Consider the following 24,511-nt stretch of genomic DNA (forward strand, 5'->3'; position numbering starts at 1 on the left):
AGCTTGTTTTATAAAAATCATATAAAATGGGATCTTGTTTTTGTTTGCAATCCTGAGGTTGTGTAATACGTGTTTCTATCAAGGTCAACATGAATTTACCCACACATACTAGATGATATTCTTCTATTTATCTTTCTGTCGCAAGATTGTTTGTACAGTAAGTTTTGAAAATGTTAAAAAAAAAAATGGCAAAGAGAATTTGTCAATTGTATTGGAAAGTCTGAAGGATATACTCCATTGTTTTTTTTCTTCTTTCGATACAAACCATATCTTTGGTAACATTCAAAAATAAAGTAAGTATAATTTTTGCCTTTTGATTACTGTTGAAACCTGATAAGGGGGAGGGGTACTCTTAATTGAAACTGTAAACAGTAATTGTCATTCATTGAGTATTAATTCTATAAGAGGACAGAAATAGACTGGATTGATGGATTTAAACTATAGTACTACTTCTGACATTAACTGGATGATGAATAACTTCCATGGTCCTAATGTCCAACACCGAGTATAAGACTAGTCCATATTTGCCATGGTCCTAATTTAGTTTAAACAGTATTTCATTCAACAATGACACATGGTTATAAAATACATGTAACTCAGAAGGATTGGAAAGCAAGCTAAGAGCTTTTATAAATTCCTCTTCAGCACCAACTGCTCTTCTGACACTTAAGACCAGACCAGTCCATATTTCGCATGGTCCTGTTGTCGGACATCAATCATAAGACCAGTCCATATTTCCCATGGTCCTCTTGTCCGACATCAATCATAGGACCAGTCCATATTTCCCATGGTCCTGTTGTCGGACATCAATCATAGAACCAGTCCATATTTCCCATGGTCCTGTTGTCGGACATCAATCATAAGACCAGTCCATATTTCCCATGGTCCTCTTGTCCGACATCAATCATAGGACCAATCCATATTTTCCATGGTCCTGTTGTCGGACATCAATCAAAGGACCAGTCCATATTTCCCATTGTCCTGTTGTCCGACACCAATCATAGGACCAGTCCATATTTCCCATGGTCCTGTTGTCCGACACCAATCATAGGACCAGTCCATATTTCTCATTGTCCTGTTGTCCTATTTTCTGTCACCAACTGTACTGCAGTCCATATTTTTCATTAAAAGTATTGACAGTTTATAACCTGTCGATGTCAGAGTTATCTCACCTTGCCTCCTATATCCGAAGTAATCGGTTAGGACAGTACCCCGGTTTGTTTGTGTCGGCAGGTGTGTGTAACCACGAAGACTGACACGGACATTGTGTGGGCCGAAATTAGTGATTCCAGATTACTGTGGAATGAAAAGAAACTTTTATGCATTAAAAAAAGTGAAAAAATGAGAACAGGCATGTTGATCCTTGGGCTAAATAAACATTATTACATAATGAATAGGCCATTGCGTTAAGCTCCGAAAAAATCTATCAATAATTTAATTAACCCTCATTAGTTTGTTAGATTACATCATTTTCACATTGAGACTGCCAAGCTTTTGATGAGTAAATTGAAATGAAAGTGTTTTCATTTTTTTAGGTACTCAGTATTGAAAATGTAGGCAAACAATTTGTATTCAAATGTGGGTTTTATTTTGTTGAACAAATATAGAGAAAAGATAAGATCGTTAATATTTCGACTTTTGTGCTGTCCCCACTATAAACATTAATAGATCGGTCCAAGTCGGTGAAATTGTTGTTCCATCAGAAGAGAATGGGGGTTGAAATGTAGCGGGGAGATTTGACCAGTTTGGTACCACAAGAATTTGATACCCCATGGTTAGTTTGTTGGGCGGAGATGTGCTTTATTTACTTTATTGATACTTATGATTTTATCGATATTTTCTTTACTCTGGTAGATTATCAAAGTTAGGCAGTATTGATCTCATAGAGTTTCATATCTTATCAACAATAAATGTTAATAACATGTAAACAGTGTTCAATAAAGTGACAGCAACGCAAGCTAAAGGATCATTATTTCTATAAAATCGTCAAAATGACTGACACATCTTTTACTAAAAAAAAACAACACTTTTCATAGGAAACTGGTTATTTATCAAGACCCAATTAAATATTGTACTTTATAAATATAAATATAGGCAAACACTTGTTGCTGATTTAATTAAATCATGGACCATTTATCAAACTGCAATTTACAGAGAGACATTGATGTTGATGACATAATCTGTGGTATTTCAATAGTTTCATAAAAGCTGCTACCTGATTGGTGAGTATATTTTGAAAAATAATTCAAACGTTTGTTTCTTTGAAAGAAATATCTATTTCACCATGAAACCTAATATGTCACTGATAATAAACAGAATACTATAATGAGGCAATGCTTCCCTGTGAAATTTATACTGCTGATAAGCCATCAACTAAACTTTATTTTGTCTTGAAAAGTAAATTATAAAAGTACAAATAGATATATACCACACATGTACAGTAAAATACGGCCACTTTTAACACTGGTTACAATTTCTTCTTTACAGGAAAATTGAACTTTTTGTGCCTTAGAAAGAAATTGACTCATAACTATATAATTTTGACAATAGTTAACTAAATTCTTAGATCCCCAGGGGTTCGTTGTAAACTGATATTACTGTTTGTCGAGTTTTCTTTTCGCGTGTGCCCCGTTATTTACATTGCTGTTCCGTGAGTACTGTTGTTTGTATCTGTTGGGTGTTTCCCAGATATGAATTAATCACGTAGGTATTTTTCATTTGTAGCCTATTATTGATATCGTCCATTGCTATTTTCCTGTTAAATGTGTTTGTTTATAGAAACACAGGTTTTATTTAAGAAGTATGGACATGCTGTATTTGACCTATACATGTTGAGATACATCATAGTGTCTGTTCAGCCGAGATTTGTAGTAGGAGTTGAAATCTTGGTAACTTTGAGGTAACTTTTACACCTGTTTATCATAAGGTAAGAAATATAATGAAAGAATTTGATCTGAAATGTTTACAAATATTGAAAGGTTTTACCAGTGTTATTAGGAAGAACATTAAACAGATTTATTTTCGTTCAGACACAGTCTTTGAAGTGGTGGTATCTTTACATTTTTGAAGATTCTTAGAATGGTGTATTCTATATCTCATTTCAAATACAACTATCTGAGTATTCTTTAATAGAAATTAATTGAATCTTTTAAAAACTGTATAAATTCTCTATGACAAACACTTGAAAGATTGATTTTTGTTGAATTTTTCTACGAAGATTTGTCATTATTTAGATTTAATACCGACCAAACATAAATTATGGTCGTTCACATTGAAACCAAAAGCAAACATAATAAATTTGCACCTTTTATCAGCTTTGACTTAGAAATGTTTTTTTATGATAATAATTCATGGACATGTGTGTATTTATCATGGTTCTCTTTGTCCATTAATTTTTAATTTTAAAGTATATGTACTTTGATCAGCCTGGTTCATGGAATGATATTCCTAGGTCAATAACACGGCTTTGGAGAGTGGTTATTAAACCTCTATATGGACCTCATTAAAGTATAATAAGTGTCATTTGAAATTCTTCACTTTCAATTTTTTTTTAGCCTTTATTCACTTAATAAGCTATCGCTTTGTGCTGTAAGACATGATAGCAAATGACAGACGTTTAAAAAATCGAAATTCCAAATGCAATTACTCCCAAGACATAAATCTTATTAAAGAATTTTTATATAAAAGATAGGTGATTCTTATTCATGTCATTTACAAGCTGTCAATAACTTCATTTTGCTGTCAATCCCCTTATAATATTATTTAATGAAAATTATACGAGTTGAAATATAATGATACGAGTATATATATAATGATTCGAATGACGATATACTGCAAAGGTACTTTCCAAAGTCAGGTTGATAAATACATTAAAATGATAATAGACAGAATTATTTGAAGACGTCGTTATGATATTTAAATTACTTAAGTAATATCTACCTCTCCATGTTTTAGAGATATAATTGACTTGATATAGATATATAGCCGTTATGTGTAGATTTAAGCTCAAATTGAGCAAGTGTCATGATTATACAACAGTATTGGGCTAAGGAATGGGCCGGGCTTAAACAACAAACAATTGTAACTTCGACTGTACACAAGGATCGGCCTTTGGGTCATTTTCACGTTCTCTTGTGTTTTTTAGAGATGGACTTAAACACTGCCATTGAATATAGTGTTTGTTTAGGCTGCTCTATACGGACTAAAGTGGACACTTTATGTCTGTCTCGGACAGTAATAGCGGACACTTGTGTCTATCTGCATTTCTATTGGACACTTGACCATCCGTAAGGTCAACATGGCTATAGATTACCTGCTGCGTGTGAAATATTTACTTAAACAGAAATTCTAAATAATAACAAGATAGACTTATGAACTGCAGTGTGATGAAATACTGGATCGCTTTCGGTCGACAGTTAATCCGAGTTCCACTTGAAACAGGGGAACTGTTTAAGTGGAAGTTGTCAAAGGAAAAAAATCTCGAAGCTTAAAATAGTTATTGAAAATTATGCTTTTAAACCAGAAGTGTACCAAGGACTTGTCAATAAGACTATCGGCTTTAACACTCAAACTCCAGTTAATAGTGACAGTGGAGGTGAATTTAAGTACTGGACGTTGTTTGAAGTTCTCACTACTGAGAGGCTGATTGAAAGTTCTGTGTTTGGCCATACATAATTAATTCACCTGGCCTGTATTGAAGAGAGTTTATTCAGAATATGGATATTAAATGTTCAACTTCGCTACAAAGACAGGCTATAACATAAAACAACATACAGGCTTTTTGAGCGATTCAGCATTGATTTTGGCACGGAATCAGACGCCATGCTCCTTTTTCGTCCCTTCATTCTTCTGTGATCTGTAATCTAGGATACCAATTGGTGTATACGGTTGTCGACTGTAAATATCAGGGAACGGTTCAATATTGCGACAGTTTTTGTGGACACATACAGTGTTTCTAATAATTACAGTGTTCTTAAAGATGTCAGAACAAAAGTGCAAAGAACAGTTTAGTTGATGTGGTCTGTTTCATGACCACAAATTGAGGAAATTCTACAAAAAACATAGATGTTTCTGTCTTTATTGTTTCCGTAAAATTGAAACAGGACAAGAAGTGGGTTACTTTTAACCACGACACTTGTAACGCTGGGCCGAAGTTATTGTGTTATAATGACTTTTACACAACTTTCGTGGTGCTTTGTAATAATTGTAAAATAATTGTGACAATTATCTTTAGTAAAGACATTTTTATTATCAAAATGTCAACCAAATGTTTCTACAAACAGGAAGCATTCAAATAAGGAAACATGTGTCATTGAATCTAGTTTCTCTTTGTTTTTTATAGATCATTCAGTGTTGACACAACAGTTTTCAGACCGACATTATTTATGAAACCAGGGCCGCCCTAAGTGACAGACAAATAGGATTTATGTGTCCAAAGATATTTGTGGGGGATAAAGGAAAATTGTCAAGGAGATTGACGTCTGGGATCAAAAAGTGCTTTTAAAATCCTGTATCTTATTTAAAACAATGTGGCATTTGAGACCAGTCTTATGAGTAATCCTGTTTGTCAGGTAAACTTATTTCTATACCTTGAGTTACAGATTTGGGTTGAATGTTTTATCGTTATATCTTGCGGATACAGATAAATTATTTATAACTAATGACAGCAGTACCTGATGGAGAGTGTTAAATTGTTATTGTAGTTATTACAACATTTTCGTCTTCTAAGAATTAATACACAAATTGAACATTTGCGTGATATTTGTAACAACATTTTGGATTGAGGAGTTTCAGAACAGTGTTAGGGATTTTTTCTGTTCAATATTGATTGACTGAAATATTGCATTTCTTCCTTTCTAAGGAAATCTGTTTTGACAGCTTGAAGTTTGATATACAAGTCCATATGAATATTGACAATATAGTTATGAAAAGTGACATAAGCTCTTCCACTATTTAAACCACAGCGAGGATATGACATGATACGATACTGCATGGCAAGTTAATCATTCAGTGGTAAGGGATTGACTTTGGCATTTGTGTAAATATTCTTAAAACTAATTCAAACACTTCAAAATATTTCCGACCTGTATTTCAGTACGAAGTACAGCCTTTTGGATTCTAATCCAGCCGTTTGAGGGAAATGCGTATTTTATGCGTACAGGACTTTCTTGAGTGAATTGGAAATGTTAAGTGAATGCAAGGATCTAACAGCATGTGCCGTTCAATCAACATATGGAGATCTCGTGTAATGTTGTTGAGTCGCCATATCACACCTAGACCTTTAGAAAGTCTTTTTTTTCACAAAGAAATCAGGAGTTGTATACAAGATGTGAAGATAGATAGGGAAAGCTCACTGCAATGAAAACGCTTTGACTTCTCTTTTCGTGTTTCAGACCGTTTGTGACTGTTTATAAATAAACAGGTGTATATAATAGAGTTTTTAGTGTTGTATTTACCACCAAACAGCTTGATACTTTAACCTACTGGAAGTGGACAGTCTTATGCTCAGCATACAGTATATGTCATGATTTTTTTAAGGTAGAACATGGATATATATTTACTGTGGTGAGACATTGAAACGCACAGCATCGATTCTATCCTGTTGTGATTTTGAAGTAGGAACAACCAATTTTTTTAATTTTCTTTTTATAATTTACATTGCGTATAAAAATTGATTTTAGACATGTTTACTGGGATTACTTCCCTGTCAGTGACACACACACATTGAAATTTTAAAAAAAATCATGCGGCAACAGAATTGTTACATTGATATGCAGCAGAATCAGAAACTGAAATTTGCATTGTGACTTCCCTAGTAAGGTGCTTACATGTGGCAAATATATTGGGATTAATGATGCACTTTCTGAAAACTTGACTGCTAATACTGCCGAGTTATATATGGTGTCAGAAACAGTTTCGGTTCTGTGAGATAAATTGGATTTATAACAGAGGAGAATTATGTGGCACTACAGAAAATATCGACACAGGTTGAAGGACTGTCAACCATCAGAATAGTAAGTTACACAGGGTCTTTCATAATTTCTGTCTTTATAAAATCTTTTCTCTGACTTTAAGATGTATGTGATGATCGAGGGATTCTTTATTTAGTTTTTAGGGTTCTTTCATGTGAGCTTTTGCTATCAATTACCTGTTGTTCATCAGGCGTTGTCCATTGGGCGTCATCCATTAACATTTTACATTTTAACATAAACTTAAGTTCAATTGAACCAGTTTTACTGACACATTGAAATGATAAATTGAATAGTACTGAAGAATTGTTTGTTTTTGAGCCAATTTACAATCCAATATGGCTGCCATCAGGTTGCAGTTTTGAAAATGTATTTTAATGATATAAGCTCCCCGTTTCCCAAACACCCTCCATCCAAATGGCCTTCTTTCTTTCAAAACTTTGTTGGATTCTTCAGCATAAGATAGATTTGTGTGCATCAGGGAGACTGATTTGATTATGACAAGTTCTTTCTACACAACCAATAAGAGTTACTATGTGACGTTTGGATGTCTAGTACGGTATGTACACTGTCACCTTCATCAGACAAGTGACCGAGGTAACAACTATTGTACATACGCCTACAGCCAATGATTTTGTGGACAACTCATACATATTTTTACACCTTTGTGTGCAAAGCTTCACTGGTCATTTGTCTCATGAAGGTGACAGTGTACATACCGTACTAGTCATCGAAATGTCACATAGAACCACTTATTGGTTGTGTAAAAAGAACTTTAACTTTTCATAATCCATACTTACCAACCTGAAGAATATGTTCAGAGATATTGATATGAGATCGGTAATACATAAGAAACATCACCTCTACAGCTACAGTTTGGAGAACGTCATATTTCTTATAAACTGACAACTCCAACAACATTGGACGTTCAGCACATTTTCAGGAACAGCAACAAAATGTCATCTCTGGTTGATTCCGATTATATATATGGATCCCTATCCCACTGCACTGTGGTTTTCTTCGATGTACAATTACCTCCCCTTAACTTCTGTTTCAACATCAGTTGCAGCACTGTTGGGCCAGGACACTTACGTTGACCAGGTAGCTGAATTGATTAGAACGATATTGCCACTGATTTCTAAACGCTGTCGTTGATTACATTTTGTTTGATTCATCTTTATATATTTCTCAGAAAAATCCTGCAAGGTGTTTTTTTCTTCTTTTCATAATTGATATATTAAAACTATAGTCATGCCGTAAAAAAGTTTCCAACAATTACTGACAGTTTTTGGCAAAGGTAAGGAGGTTTATTTCAGCATGGATACAGTATAACAGTTCTGATTTACAGAAGGGAATTCCCTCACTGCTTGACTTCCATAGTATAAGATGTTCTTGTTAAAAACATCAGGAATATATTATAAATATATATTTTTATTTTTTTTACAGTTTCGAGGACATCGCATGTCTGGGCGACTCCAACAGTCTGTCGGAGATTACTCTGGATGGCAACCCTATCACCCAGGAACAGTACTACAAACAGATCGTCCTCCGACACATGCAGCAGCTCAAACAGCTCGACATGAAGCGAGTCACGGTCAGTCAAATGTTTTAGTCTCCGAACACTCTGTATTTTGAAGTAAAGAAAAACATTCTTTTACCCTGTTTAGTGACATGTTCTCTTAGACTTACATCATAAATCCATTTAGATAAAAAGAAAAAAATAATATGCACAGGTCATAGACTTTGAGATGTTGTCTACTGTTGGGTACAGACTTAAGAGTATATGCTACCTTGCTTTGAAAGGAAACGCCATTCAAAAAGAGTTCCACACTATAAGAAAGCCATAAAAACACTGTTGGACATGATAATTAAATCAATGATAAATTTAAAAGATACACAAAAGGTTATGTATTGATAAAGGTCTGCTGAATTTACAGATATAGTTAATGAATCCTAGTTAAAGAACATAGCTCATGAAGTGTATTTTATTGTCATAAGGAAAGGCTATTGAGCATTGCATCAGTACATCAGCATCCATTTTCACCTGAACAAAAAGTGATGTAGAATACTTGTGTTTTTATAAAACAATATTAAGTGTAGATCTTTATCTGACAGAAGCTTGTAGCTGTTGTGTTAAGGTGTTGGTGTAGTATAGACATTAATTATATAACAAGGTAGCGGTGAGTTTATCGGAATTGGTGTAACTTTAGTTTAGTTTAGTAATTTATTAACCGCAAATATTTTATATTAATTCTAGTACATTATAACATGTCATCAATAAGCTTTGATTTATGGGTTGGTATAGCCTTATTTTAGCAGTATGGAAAGGTGTAAACTTCATTTTGGAATTCTGGTAACAGTATACTAGGTTTATCCTGCAGTAAGGCCAGGGGTCCAGCACATAAGCTCTCGACTTAAAGTAAGGCTATTGCTTATTGCAGCAAAATGAAATAGCATTTGTTATCATTTCTACTGAACTGTATTTAAGATACGCAGGCTTACTACCAGGCATGGGCTTATTGTTGGACAGACAGTTTTTGTGTTCGTTTAACAGGATGTATTTGCTACGGTATGGAGTTGGACGTCTGTCTGTTAGCACTGAGTTGTTCGATCTGAATTAAATTGAATCTTCTCTCTGTTCCTTTGTAATATGGTAGACAACATTGCATCTGGGGTCACGTTCTGGTTGTGTTTCATCAAATGCTCTCATATGTTCTCAAAAAGCTAGAATTTTGATGGCATCATCAGGGTTAGACACTAACTTTTTTTGCTTGGTAGTCCACAGAACTAGTTGAATAGATTATTTACTAGTCCTTCTTCAATGTAACTAGTCCCAAGATTTCCTGATAAGGAACATCGCGATCTATAGCACAAAACATCAAAAGTTGGGGACAGTCCCAGGGACTTAAAATAACTACTGCCATAAAAATATGGTGAAGTTTTAGGAAAATTTTGACAATTATCATGCAGTATATCTTATTTTAAGCAGTTTTCTAAATTTTAAAAAGGAGTATTCTTATTTTAGGACCAGTTAGGTAAGGTGATTTACTAGTCCTTGCTGAAATCTACTAGTCCAGGACTCGCAGACTAGTGTTAGTGTCGACTCCTGGATCATATTGATTGGCTAGAGCAATAGGTGTATCAGATAGTAAATGTCAACGACCACACCTTCGGATCAAATGAAGAGAGGTCAATAAATGTCATTTATATTTGTATCATGATTTTATTAGCTCACCTGGGCCAAAGGGCCAAGTGAGCTTATGGCATGGTGCGGCGTCCATCGTCTGTCCATCGTCTGTCTGTCGTCCGTCCGTCGTCAACATTTTACTTTAAACAACTTCCTCTCAGTAACCAAAAGGCCGAGGGTGATGATATTTGGCCAGAAGCATGCTGGGATGAAGGGCTACCAAGTTTGTTCAAATAAATGACCTTGACTTATATTCAAGGTCACAGGGGNTTTCAACAACTTCTTCTGAATAACCAAGAGGCCTAGGGTGATGATATTTGGCCAGAAGCATGCTGGGATGAAGGGCTACCAAGTTTGTTGAAATAAATGACCTTCATCCATTTTCAAGGTCACAGGGGTCAAATACGTTAAATTCTTTAAACAACTTCTTCTGAATAACCAAGAGGCATAGGGTGATGATATTTGGCCAGTAACATGGTGGGATGAAGGGCTACAAATTTTGTTCAAATAAATGACCTTGATTTATATACAAGGTCACATGGGTCAAATATGTTTAAAACTTTTCAACAACTTCTTCTGAATAACCAAGAGGCCTAGGGTGATGCGATCTGGCCTGTAACATGCTGGGATAAAGGGCTACCAAGTTTGTTTAAATAAATGACCTTTATCCATTTTCAATGTCACAGGGGTCAAATGTCTTAAAATCTTCAAACAACTTCTTCTCAATTACCAAAAGGCCCAGGTTACTGATATTTGGCCTGTAGCAATCAGGGCTACCAAATTTGTTCAAATGAATGACCTTGACCCACTTTCAACCTAATGTCATTGTTTGACATTCAGGGTCACACTGATATTCTGCCTGTAGCTGTAAGTGTGAGATTAATACCAGGTGAGCGATGCAGGCCCATTGGGCCTCTTGCTGTGATGAATCTAAGGTCAATGTCTCAAATGTCGAGGTTAAAGTAAAGGGTTTAAGGTCAAGTTATTGTAATGCTTATCCATTGGCTTAACCTTTTCTTTATAAAACCCTGATAGATACATCATAGATGACCCTGATAGATACATCGTAGATGACCCTGATAGATACATCGTAGATGACCCTGATAGATACATCGTAGATGACCCTGATAGATACATCGTAGATGACCCTGTGAGCAGACAGATATACTGCTCTGAGGTCTACACCATCAAAGTCGCGGTCGCAGCTAGGGTCAAAGGTCTAATCAATCTTATTTTTGAGTATTGTTTTTAATTTACTGTTGACCATGTCTTATTAAATTTTATCTTTCAAGGTTATCTCAAGTATATAAGAAAAAAGAAATAAACATTTAAAGATTTTTTGGTGACAAATAGTAACCTTGTATTTCTGTCATTCGGTATAAAACAAAGGGAAGTAACTAAGAAGTGTTTAATGAATAGTATGACACTTTTGATAGTTCATGTTTACTAAGCTGATAATTATTTTCTATTGATGCTTTGTTGGATTGCAAGCGAGAAATAGTTGCTTTATTATAATTTCTAAAAAATGACACTCACTTTGTATCCTGTCCAAATCAAACCCTGTACTATCAGAACCTATATAAACCATGCCTTCATCTGTAGGATCCAGTCTGTAAAGAGAATCTGTATTCACCTGTAATGTAGATAAGAATATACTTGCTTTTGATGGTCAGTCTTGAGAGGGTTTGTTGATGGTCAGTTTAAACAAGTTTGACTGATGGTCAGCTTAGACAGATTTTACTTATGGTAATTTCAGACAGGTTTTACTGACAGTCAGTTTAGACAGGTTTTATGGTTGGTCAGCCTAGACAGGTTTTACTGATGATCTCTTTAAATGACTTTCATTGTAACTGTCAGAGAATAATAACAGTTCCCATCTGCTACATGTGTGTTTACTCTATCCCACAGGCGTCCTATAACGTGTTTCCAAAGGTAGTAACAAACGCCGTGATTCCCAGCGGCTACCACCACCCCGAACCCTTGTACTCTGTCCCCTATCCCACGGCCCCTATGGGCAGCATCCTTCCCCTCAGGGGACGGGTAGTATATATATACATACTCCTATGGCTGGTATTGCTGTGGATAATCTAACTCACCTTCAGCTTAGGGATCCCTGCACCACTGCCAAAAACTGTAACTAAGTATCGAAAACTGTAACTAAGTATCAAAAACTGTAACTAAGTATCAAAAACTGTAACTAACTAAGTATCGGAAACTTTAACTAAGTATTAGAAACTGGAACTAAGTATCAAAAACTGTAGCTAAGTATCGGAAACTGTAACTAAGAATCAAAAACTGTAACTAACTAAGTATCGGAAACTTTAACTAAGTATTAGAAACTGGAACTAAGTATCAAAAACTGAAACTAAGTATCGGAAACTGTAGCTAAGTATCAAAAACTGTAACTTAGTATCAAAAACTGTAACTCAGTATCAAAAACTGTAACTTAGTATCAAAAACTGTAACTCAGTATCAAAAACTGTAACTTAGTATCAAAAACTGTAACTGATATCGGAAACTGTAACTAAGTATCAAACACTGTAACTAACTAAGTATCGGAAACTTTAACTAAGTATTAGAAACTGGAACTAAGTATCAAAAACTGTCACTAAGTATCGGAAACTGTAACTAAATATCAAAAACTGTAACTAATTAAGTATCGGAAACTGTAACTAAGTATCTAAAACTGTAACTAAGTATCAAAACCTGTAACTAAGTATCAAAACCTGTAACTAAGTATCAAAACTGTAACTAAGTATCGAAAACCGTAACTAAGTATCAAAAACTGTACCTAAGTATCGGAAACTGTAGCTAAGTATCAAAAACTGTACCTAAGTATCGGAAACTGTAACTAAATATCAAAAACTGTAACTAATATCGGAAACTGTAACTAAGAATCAAAAACTGTAACTAAGTATAAAAAACTGTAACTAAGTATAAAAAACTGTAACTAAGTATCAAAACCTGTAACTAAGTATCAAAACCTGTAACTAAGTATCAAAACCTGTAACTAAGTATCAAAACCTGTAACTAAGTATCAAAACCTGTAACTAAGTATCAAAAAATGTAACTAAGTATCAAAAAATGTAACTAAGTATCAAAAACGTTAACTAAGTATCAAAAACGTTAACTAAGTATCAAAAACGTTAACTAAGTATCAAAAACTGTCACTAAGTATCGGAAACTGTAGCTAAGTATCAAAAACTGTATCAAAAACTGTAACTAAGCATCAAAAACTGTAACTAAGTATCAGAAACTGTAACTAAGTATCAGAAACTGTAACTAAGTATCTGAAACTGTAACTAAGTATCAAAACCTGTAACTAAGTATCAAAACCTGTAACTAAGTATCAAAACCTGTAACTAAGTATCAAAACCTGTAACTAAGTATCAAAAAATGTAACTAAGTATCAAAAACGTTAACTAAGTATCAAAAACTGTCACTAAGTATCGGAAACTGTAACTAAGAATTGGAAACTGTAACTAAGTATCAAAAACTGTAACTAAGTATCGGAAACTGGGTTTTTTTCCAGCATGACTTCTTCATCTTTGATAAATCATTTTCTAAGAAAAGGAAACATGCCTTGCAGGACTTTTATAAGAGGTTATAAAGATGAATTTGAATGAAATATAATCAACAACAGTGTTCTTCTGACTGTAAAAAATCACCAAGGGGCTAGACCTGGATCTGAACCCTGAACTTCAGACTGCTGACTGGTTCTAACTGATTGGGCCTCCTGGCTGATGGAAGTGTACTAGCCTAGGTGTGCTACAGTTATATCCAAACGGAGGTTAAGGGGAGTTATAGGGAATATCACAGCGCAGTGGGACAGGGATCCTTAACTGTTGATTGTAGTAACAACTCTATCTTACTGTTCAGCATTAATATTTGACTAAATGTTTGTTTAATTTTTTTTTTACATGCATGACAAAAGGAGTTTTTGAAATGAGAAAAAAATGAGAAAACCATATTCCTGAAGACTAGAAATTACAAATGGCTGTATTTTCATTTTTGATTTTTGAACAGATTTAGAGGTTTTCCTTTGTCCAAATTACCATACATGAAACTTAGTTTTCAAATATATTGAAAACAGTGTTATATTTTTTTTTTAATTTCTCTTTGAATATGGATTTAACTTGTATTTCAGTTAAAAATTTGGAGCTGTATTTGTCCCTTTTATTAACATTCTTATTCCCTTGGGTATCATTGTTTTTAAAGCCCTACCCTTATTATCACTTAAAAAGAAATACCACTCAATGAATTAGAAATACACCCCAAGATCCTACCCACGTCACATTCTCATTATATAGTGTTATACATTACATACAGTATTATATAAACACATTATGTATGTATATATTTATTTGCGATGCATTTCAATCGTGATCTGTGACTCACAGATGTTTTGTACGACAGCTATAACATGTATGGCTTATACTGTCTGAAGGACTTACCCTGGTCACATTCGTAAAACATCATCAACAATTGTTTTGTACCGGTATATTGTATTCCAGATATATGAAATCATTTCATAAGTGTGATATCAATTGATTTTAGGAAGTAATAATGAAAATATTTATATCAAGTTCTTTAAGATATCCTATTATTGGTTGGTGGTATCCGTCCAGCTTGACAGTTTTTTCAAGAAGAAAAACTCCATAAATATTTTTAATTTTCCCAAAAATGTACCTGCCCATTAAACATGAGTGCGCACAATATGCAAATATTTCAATTAAATGTCATCTATTGATTTAAAAACGAAGAATATTTTGATGTTATGTTTTATGATAAGTTTCCAGGGTAAGGCCTACAGATTTTATTTGAAAAGAATTTTTTGTTTGATTCTGACGGCCATACTACATACAATAGCCTTTCCTGTGTGATGTACGTATACAGAATAACGGCTTTGTTTTTAGTGATCTGCTGTGTATATTGATGTGTCCAGAAATTTATTTATTTTATGAATGTATACAAAATGCATGTTTAAACAAAACTCCTAAGACATTGGATTCCTTAACCTTTTCACTACTGTAGACCATAATGGATTCATCCAGATCAATGCAGGGTAGAGTCTACTAAAGTCACATAGGGGTGAAACGGTTAAAGAGTTTCATGTTTATGGGAATCGGATGAAATCTCATTATAGCAAGAATTTGTAATATTTGTAATAAGTAGGTTCATATTAAATGGATTTAACTGTAGGTAACATTCCATTTTGTCATTAGGGGACAGAGTAATCTGTTTTGAATATAAATCTTCAAACAGCCCCTTCCAAAGTTCTTTATGCTTGGAGTGCAGGTGTGGTATGAAGTGAATAATTTTTGGTTCAAGTTCAAAAATTTGAAAGAAAACATCTTCTTAAGAACAACATGAATTTCGAGATGTGAATTAAAGGCTATACCATATTTTTTTTTATAAATGAATCAATTTTAAAAACTGTAAATTGGGATCATATTGAGATCATGGTCTGATTTTTACCGAACATAAATAAAGCGAAATTATCAGGAGCAAGTTGTTTAATGTTTTATTATTATTGTATATGAATTGGCATATTGAAGGACAGCTGTTAAGCTTTAGCAATATTAGGCCAAGGATTATCAAGGTAGCATTAATATTAATGTAGTCAATTGGTTTTAAGCCTCTGAAAATATATCTGTATGCCTAATTGTTGGGACAGTTCTTTCTACAATACTTTAATGTTAAAATTATGTATTTATACGCGGCTGTGTCGGCCTGTTCCTCCATGTATAATGTGTATTGTGTTCTACCTATTAAATGTCCGTATTATTGTTGAGCTATCGACTCGTGTTTTAGTGGGTTAACGATCGTCCGATGTCACCTGAAACTGTAATACTAGATCACTCGAGTCGTCGGTATACATATAGTCCCTCATAGAATGCCGATATCTCTGAATATGGACCCCACGTTATTCCACGGCTGTCCGACTACACAACATGTGTCAGAATTCTGGGAAATATTTAATATTTATGTTGTGCTTAGACCCCTCAATGTGATGAATTTATCACGATGAATGTGATACAAAATTTAGTCTTGGTGACTATTTTGTTAAATCTGGATATATTTTTTGACTTTTGGATTAAAACAGATTTGTGTTACGGTAAATCTGATGAGCTATATAAATCCCCAGAGCTTGGATTACATATCCTTCATGTTACAGCGCAATCTCAAGGGGAAGCACCTTTTGAATATACAGTGTAAACGGGTAGGCATCGATTCTTTACGAACAACAAAAATGGACATATATCATGAACAGTTTTGCTGATGTATAGGAATTAACATATGGATATAAAATCAAGTTACAAAGACATTCTCTGTGTGCGAGTCTTGAAGATGTTTGTGAAAATTATCTCGCTATAATATTATTAGATATGAATAAGAATGTGACAAAATGACACAGGATTGGATTTTTTATTTTTTTGTGTGATAAAGATTTAATGCATTCACCCCTGAAACTTCATAATGCACTATTCCAACCTTTGAATTGGAAGAGTTCAAATGTGTCTTCAGGGGTGAATGAGTAAAATCAGATGTGCAGGTAAAATGACATCAATTAGCAAAAATAATTTGTGATTTTCAGGAGGAGGAGCGTCGGATAGCGTTGGTGATGGCGCGGAAGGAAGAGGAGAAGAAACGTGAGGGGAGCAAGGCAGCTGTGTTGAAGGTAGTTTCCTCACCAATAGTGCAGAGTGCTCCTCCTATCACGGTAGGCATACACTTACGATTCAGGCACAGCCTGCCGGATCTCGCAGCATCCGTAACAAGCATGGCCGCCTCAGCTCTTCTGCATGGTGTGGTTAGACCGTAACACTAATGATGGAACAGCCAAACTTCGTTGTCGTATTTTCATTAGTTTAATGGGCCCCTTTAAGTTCATTTTTAGTCTCACCAGACAATGTATTCGGACATTTCAAATGCATTAACTAGAAGTAAACATTTTAATGACTGTACTAATTGATTTGTGTCTAAGACTCTAAACTAACGAGGTTCTACTGTTCTAGAGTCAAACAAACGGTAACAGATCAGGACACATTTACAACTTAACTTTTTTTAAAGTAACATTTTGACAGCAATCATCTGTATAGTATTTTTTACCTGACATCTTTTTAAACAAATTAGATTTTTATGGTAACAGCTTTTAGTAGAATCTTTCATTGTCCATTGTAAGCAAATTCTAATTTATTTAAGCTACTCTTTTTTTCCATTTCAATGTTTTAATCAAACTGAAGTATTTCTTATTGCATTTCCTGTTTTATATCTATAGTTTTATAACAATTATTTGTTAGATTTATATAGAATTTAACATTTATGAATTCTGAATTTAGAGTGTTTTATATTTTGTGGTAATCACATTCTAACAAATTATAGGTAGAGAATAGATGAAATTAGCTATTACCTAGATTATTTTTTTATTAACTTTCAATTATACTAATGTAATATTGTGTCTGATTTAAAATATATTGAAATTAAAAAAAATCTGTTGTTTTGGTAGGATATTTCCCTAGAGTTATTTCCCTTTGACTGTGATAATTTGTTGTATTATTAAAAGAATTATGGTTGTTTAAAAATCGTGTTTTAACAAAATTTTATCAATTAGTTGCTATAATCCAAAATATAAAATGATTTTTAAGTCTGAAATTAAAATAGCAAGGAATTAAGTTTTATCTATTGTAGTAATCTTACCTGAAAAGATTCTATTTCTCTTGATCTGAGTATAAATAACTTCTACATTTAAATGATGCAATAGACTTCATTAATCTTAAGCTTACTTCAGCTCAAAATTAGGTTAATAGAGACTATCATATGTAGATATGGAGAATAAGAAAATTATGGGGTCTGAACAGAAGCTTGGTGAGGTTCTGACTCGAAAATGTTATACCTGTGAGTGAATTTCCCATTAGTCTTAAGCTAGGTAATACTTCCATAGTGATGGACTCTTTATTTTTTCGTCAAAGTCATACCGGAAATGTTGCTAAACATTGTTTTAACATTAGCTTATTATAATGATACTGTAAAAAAACTAAATATTGCAGTAAGTTATGGCTATATATGTAGACATAGTGTGTGACTGATGACTTTCAATCCCCTGTAAACTTTAAGTATGTTTGGGAGATGGCTTAATATAAGAGCTTACTCTTGTTGCCAGATCCCTAATATTACATTATGTAAAATTATATATTATATACAGCATATTTGTAAATACAATATTGTTTAAAAAAAATGGTCTTTTACTTTGAGCTAAGCATTTCCCAGTTATCCACAGAAAATTCAAAACATAAATGTAACCTGCTGTTTTCCGCTATTTGCTTATTTGGTCAAAGAGGTAAGCCCATAATTTGAAAGAGAAAAAATGAAAGAAAAGAATGAATACATTTATTCCTTTTATTAAATAAGAAATTGATCTCAGTAATTGCAAAAAAAAATCTGCTTTATTAAAGAATATCAACAAAATTTCAATATTTTTTATTCTGAATTAAACCTAGTAGTCCACAGTTTCATATTTAGACCAAAATTAAGCTGTCACGTGTTTCATCGTTTAAAGGAGAAGAAGAGAATCGCCATTAACAACGCTAAACGACAATGGGAGGTGATGCAAGGTACGATGATGAACAGGACTGGCAAGCTCGTCAAAATGCCAGATATCTACGCCAACCATGTCGGGTCTGTGCCCAATTCCGATCTTGTCCAACCCATGACCTTCAGTGAGGAAAACCTCGACCTTGAATCAGTACATAGGTGAGTTAGCCAATAAATTAGCAAGGGGGGTGGGGAGAATCAGACAGCCAATCAGCTTTGAAATGAAGTCGGGGAAGGAGATGGCATAAGCAAGCCAATTTCTTCTTTATGTTCAGAATCAGCAGAAAGTAACAACGGCAGCTACAGCAGAGGGAAGAATGAGCAAGATAATTTCTTAAAAATCAGCAGGACGTAAAGAGTTGACAGTGTCACTGGCAAATTTGACTTCCCGTATCTGGAATTCTTAGGTTTTAAGATATATGATTATGTACATGCATGGTTGATTTCCTGGTTGCCTTTGATGACGTGAACGCTTGTCAATCACATTGCATTAGCTGTTGTGTTCCTTTCCACTCCAGCGAAAAGTACAGCAGTAGAGGTGGTAGTCGGCCCAGTAGTGCCCAGAGTAGCAACATCAACGATGGCATGGAGGGCAACAAGGACCGACCTCGCACCAGTACAAACAGTGCCAACAGTGTCAAGAAGCTTGAACCTCAGAAGTGTGGGCAACTCAAGGAGACCATTATATTCGGGTACGTCCACATATGTACGAGACAAAAAATCTATATACCATTTTAAACTGTTTAAAATTCTGGCTGCAGTTTGCCGAGTGCTAGCGATATGAAGAGATATCTCTTCGAAATGCAGAGATATGTGTTCGAATCATACTCAACACCAGAAAAGACAATGACAGTGTGAGCGGACCTTTAGGATTGTGTGGAAGATTGTTTATGAAAGCAGAGCAATGTTCTGAATGTTCGCCAACAACCATAAAAATTAAAAACAACCAAACATTTTACATGATGTTGATTCTTAAAAGGTTGTTAATTGCTATGTACAGTTTTGTATCTTTTGACATTTTGTCATTTGAATCGTATAAATTCAGCCTAGTTCCATTTATAAGAGGTAATAGTTTTGGAAAAAAATAAAACTTGATATTATGAAATTTTAAGATAAATCTGAGCGTGCTCTGTTATTAAAACTTTGCTGATATACAATACATATGGTTACAAATTCTTGATAATTTGTTTTTCAGTGGTTCATTATTTAACCAATTTCCATAAAATTTGTGATTCAAACGCTGAAAGTTTTCAATGTACAATGCAATTTGGTGAGCTCCACACAAGTTCATGTTTGTAATATGATCAGCTGAGCAAACTTTTCCAGTGTAGCTATCATGAAAATATTCTCTCATAAATGTTTCCCTGTGTGTTACCCTATCAACAGCTACGTAATTTGGTAATACTGACTGATTTTGTCTTATTTTCCAACCAGGCAAGGGGACACAACTCAGGCTGGAGGATTAAACAACTTGGCTGACCTAGAAGGGGAAACGCTGACTCTGTACGGGGCCAAGTCCCTTGAGGGGCTGGACAGGAACTGGGGCATGCAAGCTGCCGCCGCAATAACACACATCCTCTTCAAGTTTATAGAATTTGACGATATCGTAAAACACCTTCACAAAGTGCGGACAAGGTTTCCCGGTGTACAGGTTAGTAAGCATACTACAATTTCACTTTATATTGTTGGTCTGGTTTAAACAGGTTTTCGGATTACAAAGTTTCAGTTTACATAGAAATGTATACAGTGGGACCTAGTAAAAGGTCTTGTTTATACAGATATCCAGATTACACAGGTTCAGTTTACATCGAAATTTAAACAGTGAGGCATAGTAAAAGGTCTGGTTTATACAGGTGTCCTGTATTCACAGGTTCAGTTTACATAGAAATGTATACAGTGAGGCATAGTGAAAGGTCTGGTTTACACAGGTTTCAATATGAAGAGGGTTACAGGGATTAATCTTTATCTTACCCTGGACAGGGATATCCACCATTTTACCGGTGTGAAATTTTCTTATCTCACCCTAGCAAGCTACACATGCTCTTCGCACGTTCTCAACAATTCTATGACGTCAAAGCAACAATACCATGATGTCACGGCAACAATAAAATAACGTCATGTCAACAATGCAATCGCATCATATCAACATTGTCTTGCATTGATGTAACGGCAATATTTAGATAAGAGGGTAAACAGGGTAAGAGAAAAATAATCATTCACCCCCTTGGGAGTGAGACGGGGGATCTCAACCCTCGGGGTAAGATTCTTAAGCTGTCAAGAACAACAATACCATGACGTCAAGCCTTGTGTTTGGCAACTTAAGAATATTACCCCTCGGGTTGAGATCCCCCTGTCTCACCCCCAAGGGGGTGAAAGATTCTATTACTCCTCCTCTATGGGATAGGTCTGTTTATCATGATATATTTTACTTATTTTTAGTTTCAATATTTAAAAAATATCTTATTAGTATTTTAAAAGCTGAGAGTAATAATAATGTAAACTGGGAAATTTTCACAGCAGTTTAACTTTTCGCCCTTCCTCGTGCACAGTAAGGGCAAATTTATCATGACAGCGAAAATTTGTTCACAGAATACCCTGTTTTGTAATTACGTGGGAAGGGCGGAACTCACATCAGGCAAATATGTATATACAGTGCCAGGATGTTAAATCCCAAACAAACCAATTCTCAGATTGGTGACAGCTGTTGTGTATACCGTAAAGGATTTAAGACATCAGATGGATGCTACCAGAGCAAAAAGGTCGCCTTCCTGGTGGTGATTGGTTAATATGTTAAAGACAATAGGTGGAACCATGTGTCCTGTGAACTTGTTAAATGGACTTACTCAAGTTAGATGCTTTCTTCATGTGACATAAATAATTCATAGACCGGAAGTTTTGTGCCTATTAAAGGTATTTTAGCATATTCCTCTTGCATATTGAGATCAGAACAATCCAAAAACCTTTGGACGTTATTTTCAAACATCACTGAAGAATTAATTTTGCATGATGGGTAATGGAAGTTATTGAGTCACTGTTTATGTGGTGAGCTTGGTCACTGGTGACACAAGAACAGCAGGAGTTACTTCCCTTTGTTCACTGCAGTGGCATACGTTAGGGGTCATACACCTAGCTAAGCTGTTAAGACCCTGGTCTCCATTCTTAACTGGCCCATTTTTTCTTACCTATATAGTTTCATTTGTCTGTTACCATGTTTATCCTGCTAAAAGCCCAAGGGTTTGACTTAGAGTGGTAAATGAGCCTAAAAAAGGACAATGAAAGAGCATTTGTTGGCATTTTCTATTGAATTGCAATGAGTGGGCTTATTGCCAGGCATGAGTTCATTGCCAGATAAATATTGTACTTTCTGTCCCAAGATTTCAGTCTGCTTAGGAAATCTTCTTCACTCTGGTTTGTTCAGGTTTGGAACACATTTCAACCTGAGAGGGCAGTTATCTTTTTTACAATTGAAATCTGAACTCTGCAACATGGCTCATTTGTACAGACTTACCTGCCTCTTTTAATAAAGTATCACAGATCATGATTTAATAAACCACTTACCTCTCAATTCATATGTTTATGATGAAGAGTTAAAAGCTATACACATGGAAGATTAGATCTGAATTCTTCATCATTGGTATGGCTGGATTCTCAGAGGCTTAATTCAGAACTTGTTGGTGTAACAGGAGAGGAAAAATGCATGGCCAGAATGGGGTTCGAACCGGGACCCTCCGAACTGTAAATGAACGCTTTAACCAATTAAGCCACCTGGTCACCGACAATCGACCCAGTCCTGTTCCACTACATCCCTCCCTCCTTTAACAAAGTCTTCGACCCCGAAGACACACGGGACCCTATACCACTTTCTGTGGATATATTTCGATGAGCGCCAAATGTAACAGAAGAGGAAAAATGCACTGTCAGACCAGGGTTTGAACCCAGGACCTTCCGAACTCTAGACCGACACTCTAACCAATTGAGCTAGTTCCTGGTCGCCACCGATCCACCCAGTCCAGTTCCGTTACAGTTGAATTGACATTTGTGTAAAATAATCCACTTACATCGATTTCCTACCTTCACAAGGTACTCCCGGTACACATATTAAAAAGTAGCCCAGCACAGATCTGAGTGAGAGTTCTGCTGTTTGACAATAGGTAGCCTATGACACGACATGTCAGAGGTCTGTACTGTTAATTCCTGTCGTTACACAAAAGAGTTCCCAGATTAGTAGCCTGGTTTAACCGTTAATCATTTGACCATAAAATCTAATCCACTTACATCGTGTACAGCTCTGTAGTTTCACTATACATTTCTATGATTGGGTCGGAAAATGAGAGGAATTTGTATCATTACAAACATTGGATTTTGGGAATAATTTCAACTTCCGAAGGACATGTTCTGTTAGCTATGGATGTGTGAGTACAGAGTCGTTCTGACATGATTTTATTTACCATATTAGCTGAAGAGAAAGTCAAAGTCATTTTCAAAACATGTAACTGGATTGTTTATTATAGGGCCTGTTCACGGTCAGAAATATTTCAAATTCTATAAGGACATTTAAAGGTCGCAATCTCCGAAATAACTTTTATCCACAGACCAAGCCCTTTTAACACGTCTAATTTCCCATTCCTGTTAATATCCCCCTTAAAAATCACACCTAAGGAATTAGTACCCGTCTCCCCCTTAACAACTCATTTCAACAGACCATTTCCACGTTAGCCAGGTGTTAATTTTGCCCTTTGCATTTTATTACTATGCATATTATGTTGTTAAATGTTGTTCGCTTTAATGATCAATTCGCCCTCATTACCGCAGGTGAAAAAGCCAAAATAATTAAACTGCAGCGACAATTCCCCAGTATACAATCCTTACTATGGCCCTATTGTTTCTGTATATTGTATAGTTGACTAGTAGTACAAGTAAACCAGGTAATATGGGAGGGTAGCACAGAGGAACCAGCCAAACTTTGATTTTTTTTCTCTCCTTCTTTCAACAAATAATGTCTGGCTTATTGTCTAATTGGTCATTCCTTTGGGACAAACCTGATCTGATTGCTGGAATGTCCCTTAGTGGAGATTGGTTCTTAAGGAAGTACAGCAAGTGTTTGCTGGGCACCCAGGATTTGTGTTCAAATTTACTGTTTCTTGGTTTAATATCCATTTATTTAGTGTTGTTTCCATTTCCAAGTCTCAACTGTGTTTCAAGGTGAAGTATATATATTACCTAGTTTTCATTTAGTCACAAATCCAGTCTGAAGTACATATGTATTACTAGTCTGCTGGGCACACTGTTGGTATTCAATATTCTAGATTCAGCTTTGGTTTCAACAACAGGGAAAGAAAAATCAATTAGGTATCTGGTTGTATTAATTAGAAAATCAATCTATGTTACAGGGTTGTCTGCACACTTGAAAAGAATAGTAATTCTCATTATGTATGTAAACATTGATCAGACACAGGGTGTTACGTTCTTCACCAAGGTAGGGGAGGATTCGACTTTGCTGTCTACAAGTATCTTAGACTTAGTTCTCTTATTGTTTATAATTAGGCAATATATATATATACTTATAGTCGAAAAGCTTGTATGTCTTGTAGTAGTACAGCAAAACCATGCCGGAAGATCATATTTCATTTTTCTTTTGATGAAAATATTATTTCTCTTTTAGATGATATAGGGTTGTGTTCCTTCACTGGCAGGATAGTAACATATAGGATTTTATTTCTTCATTTACAGGATAATAACAGTATGTTTTTCAATTTTATGA

General features: G+C 34.9%; 1 protein-coding gene across 2 annotated transcripts in view; it reads left to right on the top strand.

The window, feature by feature from the left end:
* The window catches only part of LOC110450971 (leucine-rich repeat-containing protein 49-like), an 81,337-nt gene that overhangs the window by 39,469 nt on the left and 17,357 nt on the right, over positions 1-24,511 (top strand). The window contains exons 8-12 of one of the 2 annotated variants that reach the window (XM_021498785.1): positions 8,415-8,562; positions 16,754-16,879; positions 18,716-18,909; positions 19,269-19,442; positions 20,185-20,401. In XM_021498785.1, the coding sequence (XP_021354460.1) occupies positions 8,415-8,562; positions 16,754-16,879; positions 18,716-18,909; positions 19,269-19,442; positions 20,185-20,401 (859 nt within the window). The remainder of the gene's footprint in view (positions 1-8,414; positions 8,563-16,753; positions 16,880-18,715; positions 18,910-19,268; positions 19,443-20,184; positions 20,402-24,511) is intronic. The other variant, XM_021498786.1, reaches the window with a different exon arrangement.

The sequence above is a fragment of the Mizuhopecten yessoensis genome, unplaced genomic scaffold (genome assembly GCF_002113885.1).
Source record: "Mizuhopecten yessoensis strain PY_sf001 unplaced genomic scaffold, ASM211388v2 scaffold5575, whole genome shotgun sequence".
NCBI classification, from domain to species: domain Eukaryota; kingdom Metazoa; phylum Mollusca; class Bivalvia; order Pectinida; family Pectinidae; genus Mizuhopecten; species Mizuhopecten yessoensis.